Source organism: Sminthopsis crassicaudata, chromosome 3, assembly GCF_048593235.1.
Source record: "Sminthopsis crassicaudata isolate SCR6 chromosome 3, ASM4859323v1, whole genome shotgun sequence".
In the NCBI taxonomy this organism is placed as follows: Eukaryota; Metazoa; Chordata; class Mammalia; order Dasyuromorphia; family Dasyuridae; genus Sminthopsis; species Sminthopsis crassicaudata.
The window spans coordinates 353,983,702-354,003,611 of record NC_133619.1 but is presented as its reverse complement, the minus strand read 5'-3'; the positions used below and the strand labels follow the sequence as shown (position 1 = coordinate 354,003,611).

General features: G+C 40.0%; 1 protein-coding gene across 18 annotated transcripts in view; it reads right to left on the bottom strand.

The window, feature by feature from the left end:
* The window catches only part of BIN1 (bridging integrator 1), a 125,079-nt gene extending 105,374 nt beyond the window's left edge, over window positions 1–19,705 (bottom strand). For 16 of the 18 annotated variants that reach the window (XM_074301733.1, XM_074301738.1, XM_074301743.1 and 13 more), the window contains exon 1: window positions 19,197–19,692. In XM_074301733.1, the coding sequence (XP_074157834.1) occupies window positions 19,197–19,280 (84 nt within the window). In that variant the 5' untranslated portion in view covers window positions 19,281–19,692. Of the gene's footprint in view, window positions 1–19,196 lie in introns of all 18 variants that reach the window. The other 2 variants (XM_074301753.1, XM_074301740.1) reach the window with 2 other exon arrangements.
* Between the last annotated feature and the right edge of the window lie 205 nt (window positions 19,706–19,910).

Here is a 19,910-nt window from a genome sequence, read left to right as displayed (position 1 = left end):
CTAGGTGCAGATCCAGCAGCAGAGTTCATCCCCACCAGAGACATTTGTAACCTGGGGATCCAAGAGAAGGACCAGACAACAGTCCAGAGAGACCAGCCAGATGTCCGCAGCCCTTCAGACGCTGATGGCAGCGATGCCCCTCCTGACCGTGACACCAGAGACAGCAGACACAGTTCCAGTGTTGCAGCTGAAATGGACTGTTTTGGGTGATACGCAATATAAAGACTGTAAATGGACAATGGGCCTGCTTGCTTCTCCTGTGGCCACTTGCCGTATGGTGGCCTGGGAAGAGGCTTTGCCTTATGCTTTCTATTGAAGGACTATGCTTTTAAATTAGTGGGTGAAAAACCAACACACCCACCTGCCATTGTTATTGAGACAATGTTACTGGACATGACTGCTTATGTGCACCTGTGAATCTAGAATTGTTCTAGAATTGTGAAAAGTGCAATAGGGAATTGTGATAAACTAGAATTGTTCTAGGATTGTGAAAAGTGCAATAGAGAATTGTGATAAGCTAGAATTGTTCTAGAATTGTGAAAAGTGCAATTGAGAATTGTGATAAACTAGAATTGTTCTAGGATTGTGACAAGTGCAATTGAGAATTGTGATAAGCTAGAATTGTTCTAGGAGTGTGAAAAGTGCAACAGAAAATTGTAAGAAACTAGAATTGGTCTAGAACTGTGATAAATGTAATTAGAATTGTGACAACATACCTACTGATATTTGTTAACTAGAATTGTGATGTTTTACCTTGTTGACTTCCCACCTCAGTGTTGACATCCTACCTCATTGGCATCCAATCTCTTTGGCCTATTATCTCGAGTATGACTTTGATGAATGGGTTGAACATTTGGGCCACTGTTGAGCCTGGTTCTCATTGTCATACTTCTGTTTACTGATCTGCTGCTTTATACCTCCTTGGGCATAACACTCTGTCATCTCATGGACCAAGTGAACTATAGCTGGTGCTAAAAGTGAGATGTGCAGTTCCCGCAAAACAAGAGAAAGGGAATTGTAAGGGCCCTTTAAATGGGCGGACACAGTGCATCGGGATTGAGGCCCAGAAGTAATATCTGTGGATATTAGGACTGCCCTTGGGCGGGATCCTGGCCATATTGAGATAGCTTCGTAATGGGTGACTCTCTCGCTGATTGGCTGTGTGTGTGACCTCACAGGCCCTATATAAGCCCACTGCAGGCAGCAACCGCCCTCTTTAACCTCGTGCTGTTCACCCTGGCTCCTAGCCTGGGTGGCCAAGCCAAGATGGGTAGCCGAAAGAGGTAAGGATTTTGGTAGTGAACACATGGGTCTTCTGACCAGGTGTTCACTCGGGAACCAACAAGTCAGGGCATCAGTTAGGGCATTATGTGAGTAGGTATAATAAAGGCTTTTAAGATTACACGTGGTTGTTCTTGAGTGCGCTACCGGTTACTAAGCTATAGATTCAAGAGATTGTGGCCAGAGACCTTAGAAGGCCTCAGAGGAGGCGAGCCGGGTAGAGCTCACACTGCAAAGGACAGTGGTCAAAGGTACTCTGGTGGGTCTAGGACAGACTAGTAATTGTAACTGCCAGGAGAGCACGTTACAGTTCTGTTCATATTTCTCAGATGCCAATGCAACAGTTCTCTTTCATTTATGCTATTCTACTAATTGTTCCACCTCTTTTTATGGCCATCCATGTCCTTAATGATGTTTTACTATTCATGTGTCATCCTTGGCAATAGACCATCTCCTACTTCCACTCACCTTTCTACTGCTTCGGTAGGCCACCTAAACCTGTGATTCTGGCAAAAACATGGTAGTCATGAATCAAAGGCATATAACACTAACAAGAGAAATCGCTAAGGTGGCAGCATGAATAAAAAGCACAGGACCTGGAGTTCAAATTCTGCATCAAATAATTACTAGCTGGGTGATCCTAGCCAAGTCACTTAACCTGTATCATTTGAGAATAATAATAGCATCTACCTCTCTACCTATCACAGGGATGCTGTGAAGATAAAATGAGAGGATTTTTATAAATTGCTTTATAAATCTTAAAGTGCTACATAATTCTGGTTATTATTATCATTACTATATATAGATATTTAATAAATTTATTGAACAGAATAACTAACACATTCCATTAAAAAATGGAGCAATAGGAGAGATGCCAGAAAATCCTCAGTTCTAGTCCTGACTCTAAAACTAACTTGCTGTGCCTGTCTGATTCCCTGCTAACTCCAACATTCTATACTTCTCTAAGCTGAAATCCAGAAACTGATGGGTAAACAGAAGACCCTGAGTGGCTGGAAAAGCTACTCCCATCTGTAATGCCACAGTGCTTACTGTCACTTACTGTTGTCCTCTCACTCTGTCATCTGCAGAGAGCGTCTGTCAAATTCAGAAAGACAGTGTGGGCAGGTCTTTGGTTCCAATTCAGCAATGACGCACAATTATCAGACATCACCACTGATTCACATGGCCAGCATCATTCTGTGTCTGGCAAGCCAACCAACCTCCTCCCAACATCTTGTTTCTGTTGGTGAGCTAAATTGTTTCCCTTACTATTCTACCCTTGCAAACCCATCCCCAATAATCTGAAAAAGAAAAAAAGAAAAAAATGTGTCAAAAGATAAGAATCAGAAATGAAAAGGAAAACGTGAATGAAAAATGACACCAAAAATCATTCTTATCCATTTCTGGTTAGTTATCCTAAAAGAAAAATTCCTGGCCCTCACTCTCTCCTCCTTCCTAAGCTACTCCATTAGCTTTCTAATGTGTCTCTTGCCTCTACTATTTTCCTATTCCCATCCCTCCTCCTCTCAGCTGCCAAATGATCTTTTTTAAAGCATACGTCTTCCCATGTTACCCTCTCCCCTGCCTCATTAAACTCTAGTTGCTCTGTATTAATTGTAAGATTAAATATACAATGCTGTTTGATTTTTAAATTTCTTCATAATCTGGCCCTCCCTACCTTTCTAGTCTTCTTAAACTTTATTTTCTTTTAAGAACTCTCTGAACTAAAAAAGGACCCATGTGTGCAAAAATGTTTGTAGCAGCTCTTTGTACAGTGGCAAGGAATTAGAAATCGAAGGGATGCCCATCAATTGGAGAATAAGTTATATTATATGAAAGCAATAGAATATTATTGTTCTATGAGAAATGATGAGCTGATTTCAGAAGAGCCTGGAAAGACATATGTGAACTGATGCTGAGTGAAGTGAGCAGAATCAGGAGAACACTGTACACAGTAAGCAAGATTATGTGATGATCAACTATGTTAGACTTAGCTTTTCTCGGGAATATAGCAATCCAAGACAATTGTCATAGACCTGGGATAGAAAATGCCGTCCATATGCAGAGAGAGAATTATGGAGACTGAATGGACTGAAGAATAGTATTTTCACCTTTTTGTTTGTTTGCTTGCTTGCTTGCCTTTTCTTCCTCAAGGTTTTCCCCTTTGGTCTGATTTTTTCTTGCACAATATAAGAAATATGGAAATATTTTTAAAAGTATCATGTATAATCTGTATCAGATTGCTTGTTGTCTTGGAGAATAGGGAGGTAAGAAAAGGAGAGAGAAAAAATTTGAAACACAAAATCATACAAAAATAAATGCTGAAAACTATCTTTACATGTATTTGGGAAAATAGAATGCTATTGAGAGAAAAAAAAAACAAAACTCTGTGATCCAACTAACTTGGCTTACTCACAGTTCCTTGAGTATGATGCCCTCTCCTGTTTCCATATATTCTCACTGCCTGTTTCCCCATACCTGGAGTGTCCTTTCCACCCCACTTCTATCACTTGGTTTCCCTTACTTCTTTCATGGCTCACCTTCTTTAGGAGGCCTTTTATGGTTTCCCCCAACTTGCCAGTATCTTCCTCTCCCATATTATGTTCCATCAACTCTATATATACACCACGTAGGAACTTGGCTATTTACATCTCCCTGGTCCTACCACTTTCTGCCTATTAGAACATGAGTTCCTTGAGGGCAGGGACTATCTTTTCTTTATTACGGTATGTATACTCCCAGAACTTCACACAGTTTCTGGCAAATAGAAAGATCTTAATAAAAGCTTAGGGATCTGCCTTGCCTTGTATCACCACTACCTTAGTATGCACATTGCCTGACACACATAGTAAGAATTTAACAAATGTATAAATGCCTGACTCACTGACTAAGAAAGAATTTGGGATTCCTATTTGAAGGTGGGAACAGAGAAACTCAGATGGTAATAAAAGAAATGCTAAATACCAAGGGACAATGTCAAAACTGGTTTGAAATTTTCCTTGATTGTAGGATCATAGAGTTAGAACTAAAAGGAAACTCAAAAGCCATTTAGTTCATTCCTTCACAATGCTAATGAGGAAACTGAGGTCACACAAACTACTAAATGGCAATATCAAGATTTGAAACAATGGATTTTCCAATGCATGATGCTGGATCAGACATTATTGCCACCATTATAGATTTACACACTACCTCCTCTAGAGGTTTTCCAGGGGGCTACATCCAAGTATCCAAAAAGGGATAAAACCTGCATTTGTCCCCATCACTTGCAAATATCTCTATATATCTTCCCATCATTTCTTTATGCTTCTTTAGCACAGAATCTTAAGGAATTCATTTATAAATTGTTATTTCATTAGAATTACAGAACGTAAGCAGTACAAGAAGCCTTAAGACCATGTTGTCCCATATTCTCGTTTTACAGGTAAAGAAATTGTATTAGTATTCTTAGGTTCTTTAATGCCCACACAAAGTCACTTTTTAACATGTCAGAAATTTAAGGAATGAAAATGATACATAAATGGGTAGAGACCAACCCACACAGATGACCAAATTCGTTGTCTGGGTATGAAAGGTGTCTGGATACCCTGCCTCCCCAGATGCTTTCTCTATGTCTCTGTTTCTCTCTCTCCTTTTTCTCCACCACCAGTTAAATAGTCTTTGGGTACAGTAGAAAGTCTGAATACCAGTCTACTGGGGGAAAAAAGGCCACCCAATCCTGGCTTCAGTTTCTTATCAATGAAATGAAGGGATTGCATTAATTGACCTCTGGAAATCCTTTCAGCTCATTTAATAATCTTCCCTCCTCCCTCTAAGCATTACTTTCAACTAGTTACGCATGAATTAGAATTGTATCCTCCTTTCCAAAGATATGTACATATTAAAAGGGAACAAGAAGACCCAGAGTTAAGCACTAATAGCGGGATTCAGGCAGAGCAGCAGTTCTATGAGGGAGATATTTTTGGTGCCTTTTTAATTCTACCCTAAAGTATTCTACCTAGCCTGCCTCCACATGTGGCCAAACCTGCTGGATCTGTGTTTCCACAGTCCGTACCAGCAATAATGCATATTTGCCTCCCACCCTCATTTCTCATGTACCTAGAATACAGGAGGAAACTGTAATCAGATCTGAATTGAGAAGGAGGAAGGGTAAAAAGGAAGGAATGAGTTAAGGAAAGAAAATCGACAGAAGGTCAGACACAGTGAAAACCATAAAGTTGCTTTCCATTTTCTCCAGTTTCCCAGCTGCATAAACACAGCAATCCCTGGGAGGTCCAGCCTAGAAATACAGCAGGGATGTAGTTAGCAGTGACCACTTCTGGAGACAGTCTTAGGAGTTCACAGCCTTGGCCTTGGCAATGACTACCAATACCACCATACTACTGACCTGAGTCCCAACATCCTTTCCTAATGTCCATCTCATTGACTGCCCCAAGGCTCTGCAGGCACCATGCAAATGGGGAGGGAGGGAGGTAAAAGTGAGGCTACCCAGCCCCAAGGTCACATATCATGTCAAAGGTAAAGTCTGAACAGGAAACAGAATTTGCTTCTTCAGCAGCTCAGCTCCATTCACTAAGTTATAGTCTTTCTGCTTGATTCTTTATCAGTTTAGTATTTTATAATGGCTTCCACTGTTAATCCTGAAAGATTTTGACAAGAGATATGTTTTTGAAAAATGTTGATGGTCCAAGAAACAAAAGCCCTCAGAGAATCACAGAATCTCATAGTTGTAAGGGCTCTTGTGGGGGAGGAAATCACTCCAGCCAGCAGGTCAGTAACCTTTCGGATAACAGCTTTCAATCACTTTCAGATAACACTTTGATTGGAAGATTCTCTTTCATTCCACAAAAATCTATCTTAATGCAACTTCCCCCGCCCCCAACTTCCCCACTGCTTCTGGTAGTTCTCTCTGGGACTAAGCAGGAGAAATCTAGGTTCTTTTTCTTCCACATACTAACCTCTAAAATAACTCTCGTATATAGTTATTTCCATGTTGTCTCCACATTAGAAGATGAGCTCCTTGGGGCTGGGATTATGCTTTTAATTTTCTTTGTATCCTCAGTACTTCACTAATTAAATTAGGTACTCTTAATGTGGGGTTCATAAATTCCCAAGGGATCTGTGAATCTTTATGGAAACAAAATTATATACTTCATTTAATCTTTAACTGAAATTTAATATTTCCTTCAATTATGAATATAGGTAACAGACATTATTCTGAAAAAGGACCCTAGATTTCATTGCCAAAGGAGTCTGTGATACAAAAAAAAATTTAAAAAGAGGAAGTCTTAAGAACTCTTGGATTCAATGAAGAAAAGTCACATTTCCCATAAATCTTGTCTTCATTCATGCTAAATATCCAGAACGCCTTCATCCTAACCTCTGTAGGAATGATTGAGGTCCTTCACCGTCACCGTCACCATTACTTCATTTTTGTCATTGCTAGCACTTAATAAATGTTTGTTGATTATCAATGCCCTTCCTAAAATTGGCACCCAGAAGAGAATATGATTTATCAAGTAGTATTATCTCCCATGTAGACATCATACCTTTCTTCATATCGCCTAAGATTGAATTAGCTTTTTTGGCTATCATATGTCATTGATTCATATTAAGCTTGCAATTCACTTGGAATCTTTTTTTCAGATGAACTATAATTTAACCAAGACTCCTCTATCCAGTGTTGTGAAGATGATTTCATATTTCTTTATACATGAAGAAACTTTTAAACCTTCTTTCAGAAAAGGGCATATTCAATCATAGTATCTCAACACTAGATGAATTTTGAAGACAGTAAATACTTGGTCTATATTGGTAGAAGTGAAAAATTCCCTTCTTCTAAACAGAAGACAGGGCAATCTATGATTCTCCATCTCTTCCAGGGACCAAAATAAGAAAGCAGCCCAAAGATAAGCAGGAAGAATTTAGACCAGAGCCTAAGGAGATCACTCATGCTTTGGAAGGATCCTGCAACAATACACAAAAATTGTGGAAAACTAAAACTCCATAAATCAGTTAAAGGTCTCATCTATCTAAGGCAACTTAGGTGTGGTTGAGTCAGAAATCCAGTTTTAATCATAATGTTTGAGACCTTTTCTAATTGTATCCTTTTTCTATTCTTACTCAATTGCTCAATTTGTATTTCTCCTAATCCCTCCATTTTATAAATGAAGGGCTAAGGTTATAGAAAAAAGATAAATTCCCTTATCTTAAAGATAAGGGAAAGTACCCACAAAAATGTTTATAGCAGCACTTTATGTTGTAGAAAAGAATTGGGTACATATCAATTCAAGCCAATTGACTTGTGGTGTAGAGGGACATCTGCACCCAGAGAGAGAACCATGGGGATTGAATGTGAATCACAATATAGTGTATTCACCCTTTTTTTTTTGTGGTTGTTTGCTTGCTTTTTGATTTTTTTCTCAAATTTTTCCTTTTTGATCTGATTTTTCTTGGGCACAATGACAATTGTGGAAATATGCATAGAAGGATTGCATATGTTTAATCAATATTGGATTATTTGGTGTCTAGGGGAGAGATGAGGAAAAGGAGGGAGAAAAATTTGGAACACAAGATTTTGCAAGGATGAATGTTGAAAACTATCTGTCCATGTATTTTGAAAATAAAAAGCTATTATTTAAAAAAAGGAGGTACTTATCAACTGAGGAATGGAAAAATACACTGTGGTGTAGAATGTAATAGAATATGAGAATCATGAGAAATGATGAAGTTAGGGGAAATTTGTATGAAATGAGCCAATCCGGAAGAATAATTTATACAATGATCATAATAACGTAAAGGGGGAAAAAAAAAACCATTTTTTTAAAAGAGCATCTATAGGTAAAAGTATGATACCTTATATGGACAGAGGGAGGAAAGGGGAGGGAAGGAAAGATGGGAATCAGGGAAGGAAGGAAAGAAGGAAAGAGGGAAGGAAGGAAGAAAGAGAGGAAGGGAGGGAGGGAGGGAAGAAGAAAGGAAGGAAGAGTAGAAGGGAGAAAGGGAGAGAAAGAAGAAAGAAGGGAAGGGAAGAAGGAAGAGAGGGAGGAAGGAAGGAAGGAATCTTTCAACTAACCAATTCCAGTTTGTAAGTCAGCTTTATTCACAAAAATTGTTGTTTGTCCTTCATTCTTGGAAAAGGCCATGACATCAGGGAGGTGTGACAGAGGTCTGTGCAAGGTCACTTTCCTCATTTTCCCCTCTAGAACCATCTAGGTCCAGTGGCAAGATGTAGATTAAGGCTACTGGAGATGGCCCAAACTCTTTTTTCTTTTCTTTTGCACCTCTGAACTCTTCAAAAATATCTTGGGGTTTACTGGCCATATCTTTTTTTTAAAGACCAGGTCTTAAACTAAAACCAATCTGGTTCTCACTGACCACCAGGCAAAGTCTCATTTGGCCATTGTTTTGAGTCCTGATTTATTCAGATTTGATGTAAATAGCAAACACTTCCTAGTTGTGTGACCCTGGGCAAGTCACTTAACCCCAGGCTCAGAAAAAAAAAATAATAATAATAATGTAAATAGCAGTTATTTCTCATTACTCATTTGGCCAGAAACCTTGAGGGGCTTTCCCTAGATTGATTTATTTATTAGAATGTGGGGAGGGGGGGGAGGAGGAAAGGCAGGGAACTTAAAAGAGAAGATTCTTTGCCTCAATTGCTACCTAATCTTGATCACTGATTGGGTGAAGACTCAGTTAAACTGTCATGGCATCAGCTCCCTGATGTCATGGTAACAAAGAAAAAAGGATAAATAAAAACAACATGTAAAGGAAATCAATCTCAAAGACTATGGTACTCTTATCATTGCAATAATTTAGGAGACCAAAGATGAAGCATGTTACCCACTTCTCAACAGAGGTGATTGATGGACTAGCGGGAATAGAATGAGACAGACATTTTCTGATAGGAGAAGAAATGTACTGAATTGTTTCTGCTCAAAGAAAGAGCTTCTATGGGAAAAGGGAGGAAAGTAACTTAAGTAGTGAGACATACAAATAAAAGGGAAAAAAAGAGCAACAATATGACATTTTTAAAAGCATACAGAAGACAATTTTGTTTATTACTGCCAAATTTGATAGAGACTTTAAAAAAGCAAAATGAATACAACAAAATCCATGTTTTTAGATATAATCTTTGTTTTGTTTCTCATATACTGAAATGTGCTTAGTAAAGACTAAGTTCATAATAAAAAAGAAAATATTGTAGGGATGAAAGGATTTATCCTTAGGCATACAGGTAATAGAAAGAGAACAAAACCCAAGCTATCTATGGCTGGGGAAGAAGGTTCTACTCTCCAAGATGAGCTTAGCAAGGATCTGAGATGGCATCTGGAGACTGGATTAAAACAACTCCAAAGTTGGTCAGAGATCCATAACTGGGTAGAAGGGAAGTATAGGAGATAGAAAGATAAGAATATCAATCAGGTAGAAATGATTAAGGCTGATGAAATCCCAGAGATAGCAGGCACTTCTTTCCTTCCCAAAGCCTGGGCAATTTATCTGATTTTTCAAAACCATCCTGTGATGCTGGCAGAGCATTCATTTTTTTAATCCAATCAGCCAAGAAACATTTATTAAGACTTTTTATGGGCAATAAAATCCAGTCTATGGACTGAAAAAGACAGTTAAATAAATGAATGAATGGACAAATAGTAAACAGATAGATAAAGAAATAGCCCCTGCCTTCAAAGAATAAATATTATTCTACCTTTCAGTTTCATAGTTTTTAAAAGGAACTCCTGGCATGAAAATTCTCTTTCCCAATCAAAATTTACAACTTATTGGAAACTTTCAGTCTTTGAATGTTAAAAGTTAAGTGACTTGCTCTAAGTCATAAAATTAACATGTATTAACATCATGGCTTAAATTGAGATCTTCCTAAACCCCAAGGCCAGCTTTTCCATTTAATAAATAAATATAATTCAGTAAATCAACTAAACATTATGTCTTTGTAAATGACAATGCTGGGACTAGAGCTCAGATCTCCTGACTCCCAGTTAAGTGCTCTGTGCCTTGGATTATGATTAACATATGGAGAGGGCAAGGAAAATAAAACCTAGAGAAGGGGGGAAATCTAGATTTGATGTCATCAATTTCCAGAAGAAACTGCAAATTTTCTCTTATCAATCGTCTCTGTGAAGCCAAATAGTTAGGGGGAGAACTTTAGAAAAGGATATATTTTGCATAATTTTATCTTTATCGTGGGTTTTATATTTCCTATCCTCTCAATGGGTAGAGGGGTGCTGAGGTAAGGGGGAAAAAATAGGAACTGAAAATAAAATAAAATTGAATTTTTAATTAAATAGATAAATCTAAAAAAAAAAAAAAAAAAAAAAAGGGAACACAAATTTTGGTGGAAAGAATTAAATTCAAGTAAGGCCAGCCATCACAGCCTATTGGTACACAAAGTTATGTCAAGCCAAACCAAATCAACTGAAATTCCCATGGGCCATTTTGTTTTCTTTCTTCCCTCTCCTCCAAGCATGTATAAATATCTCCCTACTCAGTACTCAGCAGCTCCTCTACAAGAACTCATTTGATGAAATTCAATCCCATACCTCACCCCCACCAGAAGACCATATACTTCAACACTGAGCAATCTGTTCTAATGCCCTTCCCTACAATATATGGTTTCAAGTTATCAAATGCATTACTATTTGCATTCTCTATACTTAGTTCTAAGGATATAAATATAAGATCATACCAGTCCCTGTCTTCAAAGAGTCTACATTCCACTGGGACATACAAACACGTCCACGAGCAAGTGTAACGTGAGGGAGACAACCCTAACAAAGAAGGAAGGAAGGACAGAGAAATCAGGGAAGCTTTAAGATGAAGAGGAGGCACTAGATGAACTGAGCCTGGAACAAGATAAGCTTTTTAAGAAGGAGGTGAGGAAGGTATGCATTGTAGACATGGCAGCTGGCCTACTCACTAACTCAGCAGATGGAATACTGAATTTGAGGGCTCTAGTGCAGTTTGAGTGAAATACACAATGTGTCAAGAGAAGAAATGTGAAATAAGACTAGAAAGGCAAACAGATGCCAAATTACAAAGAACCTTTAGAGTCATAAATATAACCAGCTTTTCACATAATCCTTTAAAGTTTGCAAAGTGGGTTTTTTTCCCCATATATTATTTCTTTTAATGCTCACAACAAACCTAAGATGTGTGTACTATTACTATCCCCACTTTACAGATGGGAAAACTGAGATGCATTTTAATTCAGATCATTTTGCCTTTAAAATTAATGCTTTATCCACTACACCACCATAGCTGCATTTTGCTGAGATGTTCAAATTTTACCCTGGAGACAACAGGAAGTCTCTATAGGCTTTTGAGCAGGGAGTTCTATGATCCAAACTATGCTTTAGGAATATTATTTTTTAAATTATTGGGAGGATGGATCAAAGTGGGGGAGAGAGAAAGCATAGGGAATTAATTAGAAGATTGTGACAATATTCAAACAAGAGACAATGGGGGCCTGAATTAAAGTAATGAGTAGTCATATAGGTGGAGAGAAGACAAATGGGAGAGATGTCAAGGTAGAATCAAAAATTGAAATATGTTGGGTGAGGGAGGTTTATGATCCTGGATAAATAGAAGAATGCTGGCACACTTCACAGACATAGGGAAGATACAGAGCAGAAATAGGTTTAGTGAGGAAGGTGATGAATTTTGCTTTGCACTTGTTGAGTTTGAGGTGCAACCAAAATGTCAAACTGAAAATATTTGGCCAGCAATTGGAAATGTTTAACAAAAACTAACCTAAGATGTGGAATGTCACATGTTCTATTGAATACCATCAGCAAGGGTTTTTTTCATCTTTTTTTTTTTAAAGAAAAGTCTTACCAGATAGTAAAAAGAAGGGAAGAGAGGAATATATTCAGAAATCAAAGTGATATAAAGATGAGACAATGAGACAATTTCTAAAATTAAATTTTCTAAACTAACCTAACAAAATGTCAGTTGGTTCAATCATTGTGGAAAATAATTTGAATTATTCAATTAAAGTCACTAAATAATTCACATTCTTTACTTAGCAAACCTAGTGCTGGGCATCTACTTGGAAGGAGGTCAAAGACAGAAAGAAAAATTTTATATGTTCCAAATATTTACAGAAGCACTTTTTGTAATAGCCAAAAAAAAAAAAAAATCCTGATAAGGATTGTCCATCATTTGAGGAATACCTAAGCAAAGTGCTACACATGATTATAATAGAATACTTTTTGATTTAACTTAAGTGGCCTGTTCTACATATAAATATATTTCATCCCTTTTAGCTCTGCCTTGGAATTTGCTATCCTCTTGTGCCTAAAATATACTCCTCACTCCTGTCTCTTGGAATCCCTATCTTCCTTTAAAAGCCTTCTGTGTGAAGTCTCTTATGACCCCCATAAGTGCTGCTGTTCTCTTTTTCAAATAACCTTGTATTTTTTTTTAAATTTATTCACATTTATTTTCTTCATTATTCTATATGAAGGAACAGTATCATTTATTGGATTTGTATCCCAGCATCTGATTGGCTCAGAATGTAAATAACAATTGTTTCTATTTTGACTAGAAACCCTGAGGGCCTTCCCCTCCCAGATGGATTCTTTATTTTTCTGACTAGGTAAAAGAGGCCATTCTTTGCCTCATCTCTTACCTATCCTTAATCACTCATTGATTGGGCATGGATGGACTCAGTCAAACTGAGACCTGTTGAAGACTTTAGCACCAAGTCTCCCATTTCATTCAGGGTCATCTCCAATTGTTCTCATCTATATCTGGCCACTGGACCCAGATGGCTCTGGAAGAGAAAGTGAAGCTGGTCACTTTGCACAGCCTTCTATCATTCAAATCCAATTCACTTGCTTGTCATGACGTCATCTCTCTGATATAATGACCATCTTTGAAAATGAAGGACAATAGTAGGCACTTAATAAAAGTTTACTGATTGACTATACCATGGTTCCGCCTTTATTTTTAAAATAAAGAATAGCATTTTAAATAGATGTTAAACTATGTTGAATGAAAGACTTCCAAACTACAGAGAGCTAGGGACAGAAATTAAAACTAGGAGGTGGTGCAGTGGATATAGCACCCGCCCTGAAGAAAGAAGATCAAGGCCTTCTCAGATGATAAAATTGAAACTATATCCACTCATATGAAAGTGTTCCAAATCACTACTGATCAGAGAAATGCAAATTAAGACCACTCTGAGATATCTCTACACACCTGTCAGATTGGCTAAGATGACAGGAACAAATAATGATGAATGTTGGAGGGAATGTGGGAAAACTGGGACTTTCCTACATTGTTGGTGGAATTGTGAAAGAATCCAACCATTCTGGAGAGCAATTTGGAACTATGCCCAAAAAGTTATCAAACTGTGCATACCCTTTGATCCAGCAGTGCTGCTATTGGGCTTATACCCCAAAGAAATACTGAGAAGGGGAAAGGGACCTGTATGTGCCAAAATATTTGTGGCAGCTCTTTCTGTAGTGGCTAGAAACTGGAAGATGAATGGATGTCCATCAATTGGAGAATGGTTGGGTAAATTATGGTATATGAAGGTTACGGAATATTATTGCTCTGTAAGAAATGACCAGCAGGAGGAATACAGAGAGGCTTGGAGAGACTTACATCAACTGATGCTGAGTGAAATGAATAGAACCAGAAGATCGCTGTACACTTCAACAACAATACTGTATGAGAATGTATTCTGATGGAAATGGAAATCTTCAACATAAAGAAGATCCAACTCACTTCCAGTTGATCAATGATGGACAGAAATAACTACACCCAGAGAAGGAACACTGGGAAGTGAATGTAAATTGTTAGCACTACTGTCTATCTACCCAGGTTACTTATACCTTCAGAATTTAATACTTAATGTGCAACAAGAAAATGGTATTTACACACATATATTATATCTAGGTTATACTGTAACATATGTAAAATGTATGGGATTGCCTGTCATCTAGGGGAAGGAGTAGAAGGAGGGAGGGGATAATTTGGAAAAATGATTACAAGGGATAATATAAAAAAAATTACTCATGCATATATACTGTCAAAAAATTTTATAATAAAGTGACTTTGTTTTCAATTAAAAAAAAAAAGTCAAGATAATAAACAAAACAATAAACCGAGAAAAAAAAAAAAGATCTTAAGGCCTGAGTTCGGATTCCGCCTTGGACACTTCCCTCTTCTCCCTTCCCCCTTGCCCTTTTCTAGCTGTACAACCCTGTCACTTCATCCCAATAAAATAAATAAATTAATTAATTAATTTAAAAAAAAAAAAAGCCCAATATGAGAGGAACAAGATGAAAGAAATACACATCATCTCATCATTCTGGCTGCTATTAGAGCTGTCCAGAAGATGCTTTCTATCATAGTACTTCTATTTAATTACAAAAATGCATCCTTTTATCCTTCAAAATGGTCTCTTAAACAGTAAACATAAAAAAAACACAATAAACAATTAAATATATGGTAGACTATTGCTTGTCCAGAATGGTTTGTAATGATACATTGAACTTTACAAATTACTAAGATACTTTCTTTGCCACAAATCTGGGAAGGAAACAATTTAGGCATGATTTTAGAGATGAAAACACTGAGGCTTAGAAGAATAAAGTGATTTGCCATATTCATTTACTAGTAAATGACAGAACTACAATGTCATTAAGTCAAGAGTTCTTTCTATTTCCTTTCATTTCATTTCCAAATGCCCACCTTTCAGCTCCTTGAGAAAAATCTGAAAATACTTTTGCTACATATTTTATTCCTTCTTTTACTTCATGACAAGTAATTCCCTGGCTCAAAAAATCATGAATAGTTCCCAATGTCTTCAGGATTAAATCCTTTTTTAAGAAGATATTGTGAGGAACCTTATAAGGAATTGAACTCTGCAGCTTCAACCTGGATCATCTGTAGATGATACAGATTAAGAAGAGGTAAGGATAAGAGGTCAGGTTCCTTTGTTAATATATTCAGGAAGGAAGGGGAAGGAATGAATTTACATAGCATTTATAGAATGCTAGACACTGCTAATCACTTTGTAGTTGAGATAACTGAGACAAACAAGTTAAGTGATTTGTCTAAAATCATACAGCTTAATAAGCATCTAAGGTCACTTTTGAACTCCAGTCTTCCTGACTAGACTTCTATTTACTGTATCACCTAGAAGCCTCTATTTATACATTCACATGTTTCCTAGCAGATTGGAGGTATCTAGAAGTAAAAAGGACTGCCTTCCAGAGTAGAATCAAATAACCATAATAGTAGCTGACATTAATGTGGAATTTTAAGATTTGCAGGTGCTTCATATACATCAATTTCATTTGATCCTCACAATAGTCCTGAAGTTTTGTGTTTCCCTAAGTAGAGCTCTTATAGAAACAGTTGGATGATCACTTGTCAACAGCAGGATTCTTGTTCTTGTACTGGTTGAAATAAATGGTAGCTTGGGTTTCTTTGAATTCAAAATTTTTGATTCTGATTCTTTGACATTCACAGAATGTTATTTACACGTGCTCAAAGAGACAGAGAGAAAGAAAGGCAGAGACAGAAAGGGATTCTACCCCCTGATCCAGCGCTCTGTATGTGTGGTATGTATATGTGGTCTTGTGATTTATACCATTCTATCTTTCATAAAAGTAAGAGATGGCTAGAGGAATTTAGAAGAGTGAGAGAGGTCACTAAAGGTATCACAAAAGAATTAATTCTGGACAAACAGAAAGGATGGGAAAATAAGGATGTAAGAACACTATATACTTGGAACCTTGCCCAGTAGAAAAGATGTCGCAGAAATACTCCTTGTCTCCCACTTCTTCACCACTGGAAAGGAAGCAACATCAGATGAAATATCACCTTCTTAGCCTTTCAATGAAGATCACCTCCAACTCAAACACAGTGAATTGTCCAAGATTCTATTTTAGTTTAGCTTCTAGCTCCAACTCACGGTTCTGAATTAGATTTTTTTTTTTTGACAGAGGTAAAGGTTTGAAGGAAGTACATACCCATTTACCAGCCCCCCTGACAATCTGATCTAACCACTACTGGTCAGCTGGTAGAGGGTCGAGTCTCTGGAAGCCAAGCAAGGTTAAAAAGAGGAATGAGAAGAGTTAGAAGTAAGTAGAGAATGATAACATGTATTATGCTTATGCATATAACACATTTATTTCCAATGAAAGAAGTTATACATATGCAGAGAATTAATAATGAAGGCAAAGCACACTCAACCCAATCTGAGATGAGATGTAGAGGTGGAGATCAAATTGAAGGAACAGAACTTGACAATTCTGGCCATAGCTCAGAGGGATCTGGCTCAGGAGGAGAGCTGCTATTAGTACATCTGCTTACTGCCAATAATGTGCTTTATGGTGGTATTTAACAGGTACAACTCGAGGAGAGGGAGCTGGAGAAAAAGAGAAGCCAGCCTGTCCCAGCCCTTCAGACAGGTCCTATATTCTCCTCATTCCCACTAGGGAGATGGATGAGTCAAGGCCTTCCAGGCTAACAATAGCTTTCTATAAACACATTAATCCCCCCATCAGTTGGGGGAGGGAGTAGTTAGATGGCAGGATGAGCTTTAAAACATAGAAAATAACACACACACACCCAAAACACACTCAGAGGTTTCCCTTCTTAAAAAGGGCTTATGCTCAGAGAGAAACAAATCATAGAGGGAGGGAAGAAAATAAACAGAGATAATGCTATTCCCACCCCTAAATCACATGGCTAGAGAACATCCCTAGGGAGTAAAGATTTCAAGGCAAGTCAGGGAGCCACAGTGGCCTCAGCTGCAAAAGTCATTCGTTTATAGCCCAACCAATTGGCTGGAAAAAGGAGACCCAGATGGTGAAGGGAGTTGATTTCAGACTAGTCCTTCAGTCTTTACAGGCAGGCTACCAGATTACCCCCCCATGGGAGGGATGAGAATGGGAGTAGAGGAGGGAGGGCAGGAGAGAGGGACAACCCGGATCTCTTCCCAAAGATTATAGAACCAGACTGCACTCCCAGGATTTCAGAATCAAAGCCGGCAATGGGAAGTTGCGTCAGAAGGAGCCGTGCTCCAAATTCTATAAACCCAGGAGGTGGCCCAGAATGAAATACACATACACATACACACGGGGACACACGTAAACCCACCCATCAATCTTTGGATTTCCTGCATTCCCTGAGCATGACCCCTGACAGTGGATGGATTTGAATATGGTTCAAGCTAATGCACTGGGGAAGCCCTTAGCTCCCACCCGACCTGGAACTTGTCTATCTCCTCCAAAGGGGTGTCTGGTTCTTCAGAGGCCCTCAGACACAATCAGCATGGAGAGAAGGGCTCAGAGGAGGACAGGGTCAGGGTGTGTCATGGATTTCCAAGAGTCAGCAGTTTTTAGAGGCCTTCCCGGCTTTCCCCTTTCCTTACCACAAGCATAGACCCTTGCTTCCTAACATCGAATACCCAATAACTTCTAAACGACAGCCGAGAATCCTTCCACGGAGGAGGCATCTCCAAACCCCCTGCCGCCACTCCAAAATCCATCTCCTTCCCTTCTAAATGTGGGATATCCAAATAGGATGCTATTTGGGGAGCTCGGCTGATGTGGAGGAGAAAGGGATCCTTCTTAAATTAGCTTAAGTAGCCCTAGAAGAGATACTTCTTATTTAATGAAAGGATCATGCAATAAAAGGGGAGCAATATGCGGGATTTTCCCTCATATACGGTGCCGCACAATCCTCCCGTCTTAAAAAAATTAGGGAATGAACAGAACGCTCAAGGCACTGCTAGAGACGCAGAATTCCTCTTTTATTTGAAGCTTTTAAAGATGTGAAAAGAAAAAAAGGGGAGAAAGATTTAGCGAGTGGAAGGCTAGTACCATCTTGCCTCTGGACACAGAAAAATTATGGCGAATAAATGGAGATGGTTGGGGGAATCCTTAAATGGGGACTGTACAAGGGGGAGCTATGGGCTTCCTCCACCTAGCTATGGTGAATAAATGTTATCCTGCGGCTGAAGGAAGTGGTCAGTCCCCCACACCAGTGTATGCACTTCAGAACCGCTTTTATCGTGAAATCCAGCCACTTACCCGGGTGTCAGACCATCCAGCCCTCACCCGGCTGGAGGACAGAGAGCTGGTCACCATTCGACACTCCTCCCTCCCCTTCTCGCCTCTCCCTCCCAGTGGAGGTTTCGGGGATTCCCCCAAAAGGAATCAGAGGGAAGAGCCCCCACGGACAACGTGAAGCTAAACTGCTCAGAGAGAATGTTGTGGGGGATACTGTGCAGAGCTTGGGGAGAGGAAAGAGCTGCAATCCCCGGGGACGGGGAAAGAGCGAAAGATTTAGGGGAGCACCTGGTGAGAAGAGCTCAGGGATGACGGATCGGGTCAGACTGGTGCCCGAAGCTCTGGTGCCAGGCCATATGGTGGCCCTACCCCCCTCCCAAGGACTCCTGGAGCCAAGGGGACGGAGGGCAGAGGTACCTCAACCCTTATTACAATGACAGGACAGATCTGGGGGAAGAGGAAACACGGAAGGGCAAAGGGGGAATGCAGGAGGGATCTTCTTACATGACAGATACGCGTGCACACCGATACACAGGGCACAGCCCGGGCTGGTGCTCCCGTGGCAAGGGAGACATCAAAGCCTTCGGCGCCCCCTTCCCCCAACACACACACACACACACACACACACACACACACACACACACACACACACACACACACGCGCACACACACGCGCACACACACACACACACACACACACACACACACACACACACACACACTTCTGCATCTGTAGTAACTGCCCAGGTGGCCGTGTTAGTGCAGAGGTGAGAGGATGGGTAGGATTAAGGAACCCTGCCAGTCCCCGCTAGATCGCTAGATCCCTACCCCGGCCTCCCGCGACCCCGGCGCATCCTTTACCTTTTCCTGAGCACGGGTGAGTTTCTTCTGCACGTTGCTGGCTATTTTCCCCGCGGTCACTCCCTTACTGCCTAGCTCAGCCATCTTGTCCTCCTGCCTTTCTTTTCTTTCCCCCACCACTAGTTTAATTGCCAATTAAATCTAGGTAGGTGTGCGTGTGCCCGGGAGGCGGGTGCACCAATGCAGCGGGCAAGAGCCTACATAGAGCTCCGCGTCTCTGACGCCGCGCGCTCTCTCGCAGTCTCAGAGCCCGAGAGGGAGAGGGAGAGAGCGAGGCAGGGAGAGGGAGACAGAGAGGGGGGTGGAGAGGAGGAAGAGGGAGGAGGGGGAAGGGCGGAGAAGGAGGAGAAGGGGAGGGGGCAGAACCACCACAGCCAGAAACAATGGTCATCGACGCCCCCCTCCCCCCAGCAGCTGCTGGACAAGATACAGCCTTTTAAAGAGACAGTGCCCCGGGGGCCAGCCACTGGGCCGACCTTAAAGCAGCCAGGCCATCGCCACCTCCCTGCAGCCCTAGGGAAGGAGGTAAAGGGCGGGAGGTGGAGAAAGAGGAGGAGCTGGGACTGGGATGGGGAGGAGGGGGAGGGAGAGGGAGATGAGAGGGGGAAAAATATAGAGAGACTCCCTCTAGAGGTTTCAGGCGACACGGGCCCCCCAGGGTGGAGGGGTGAAATGGTGGAGGGTGGAGGCGGGAAGGGGGAGTTGAGAATAAAT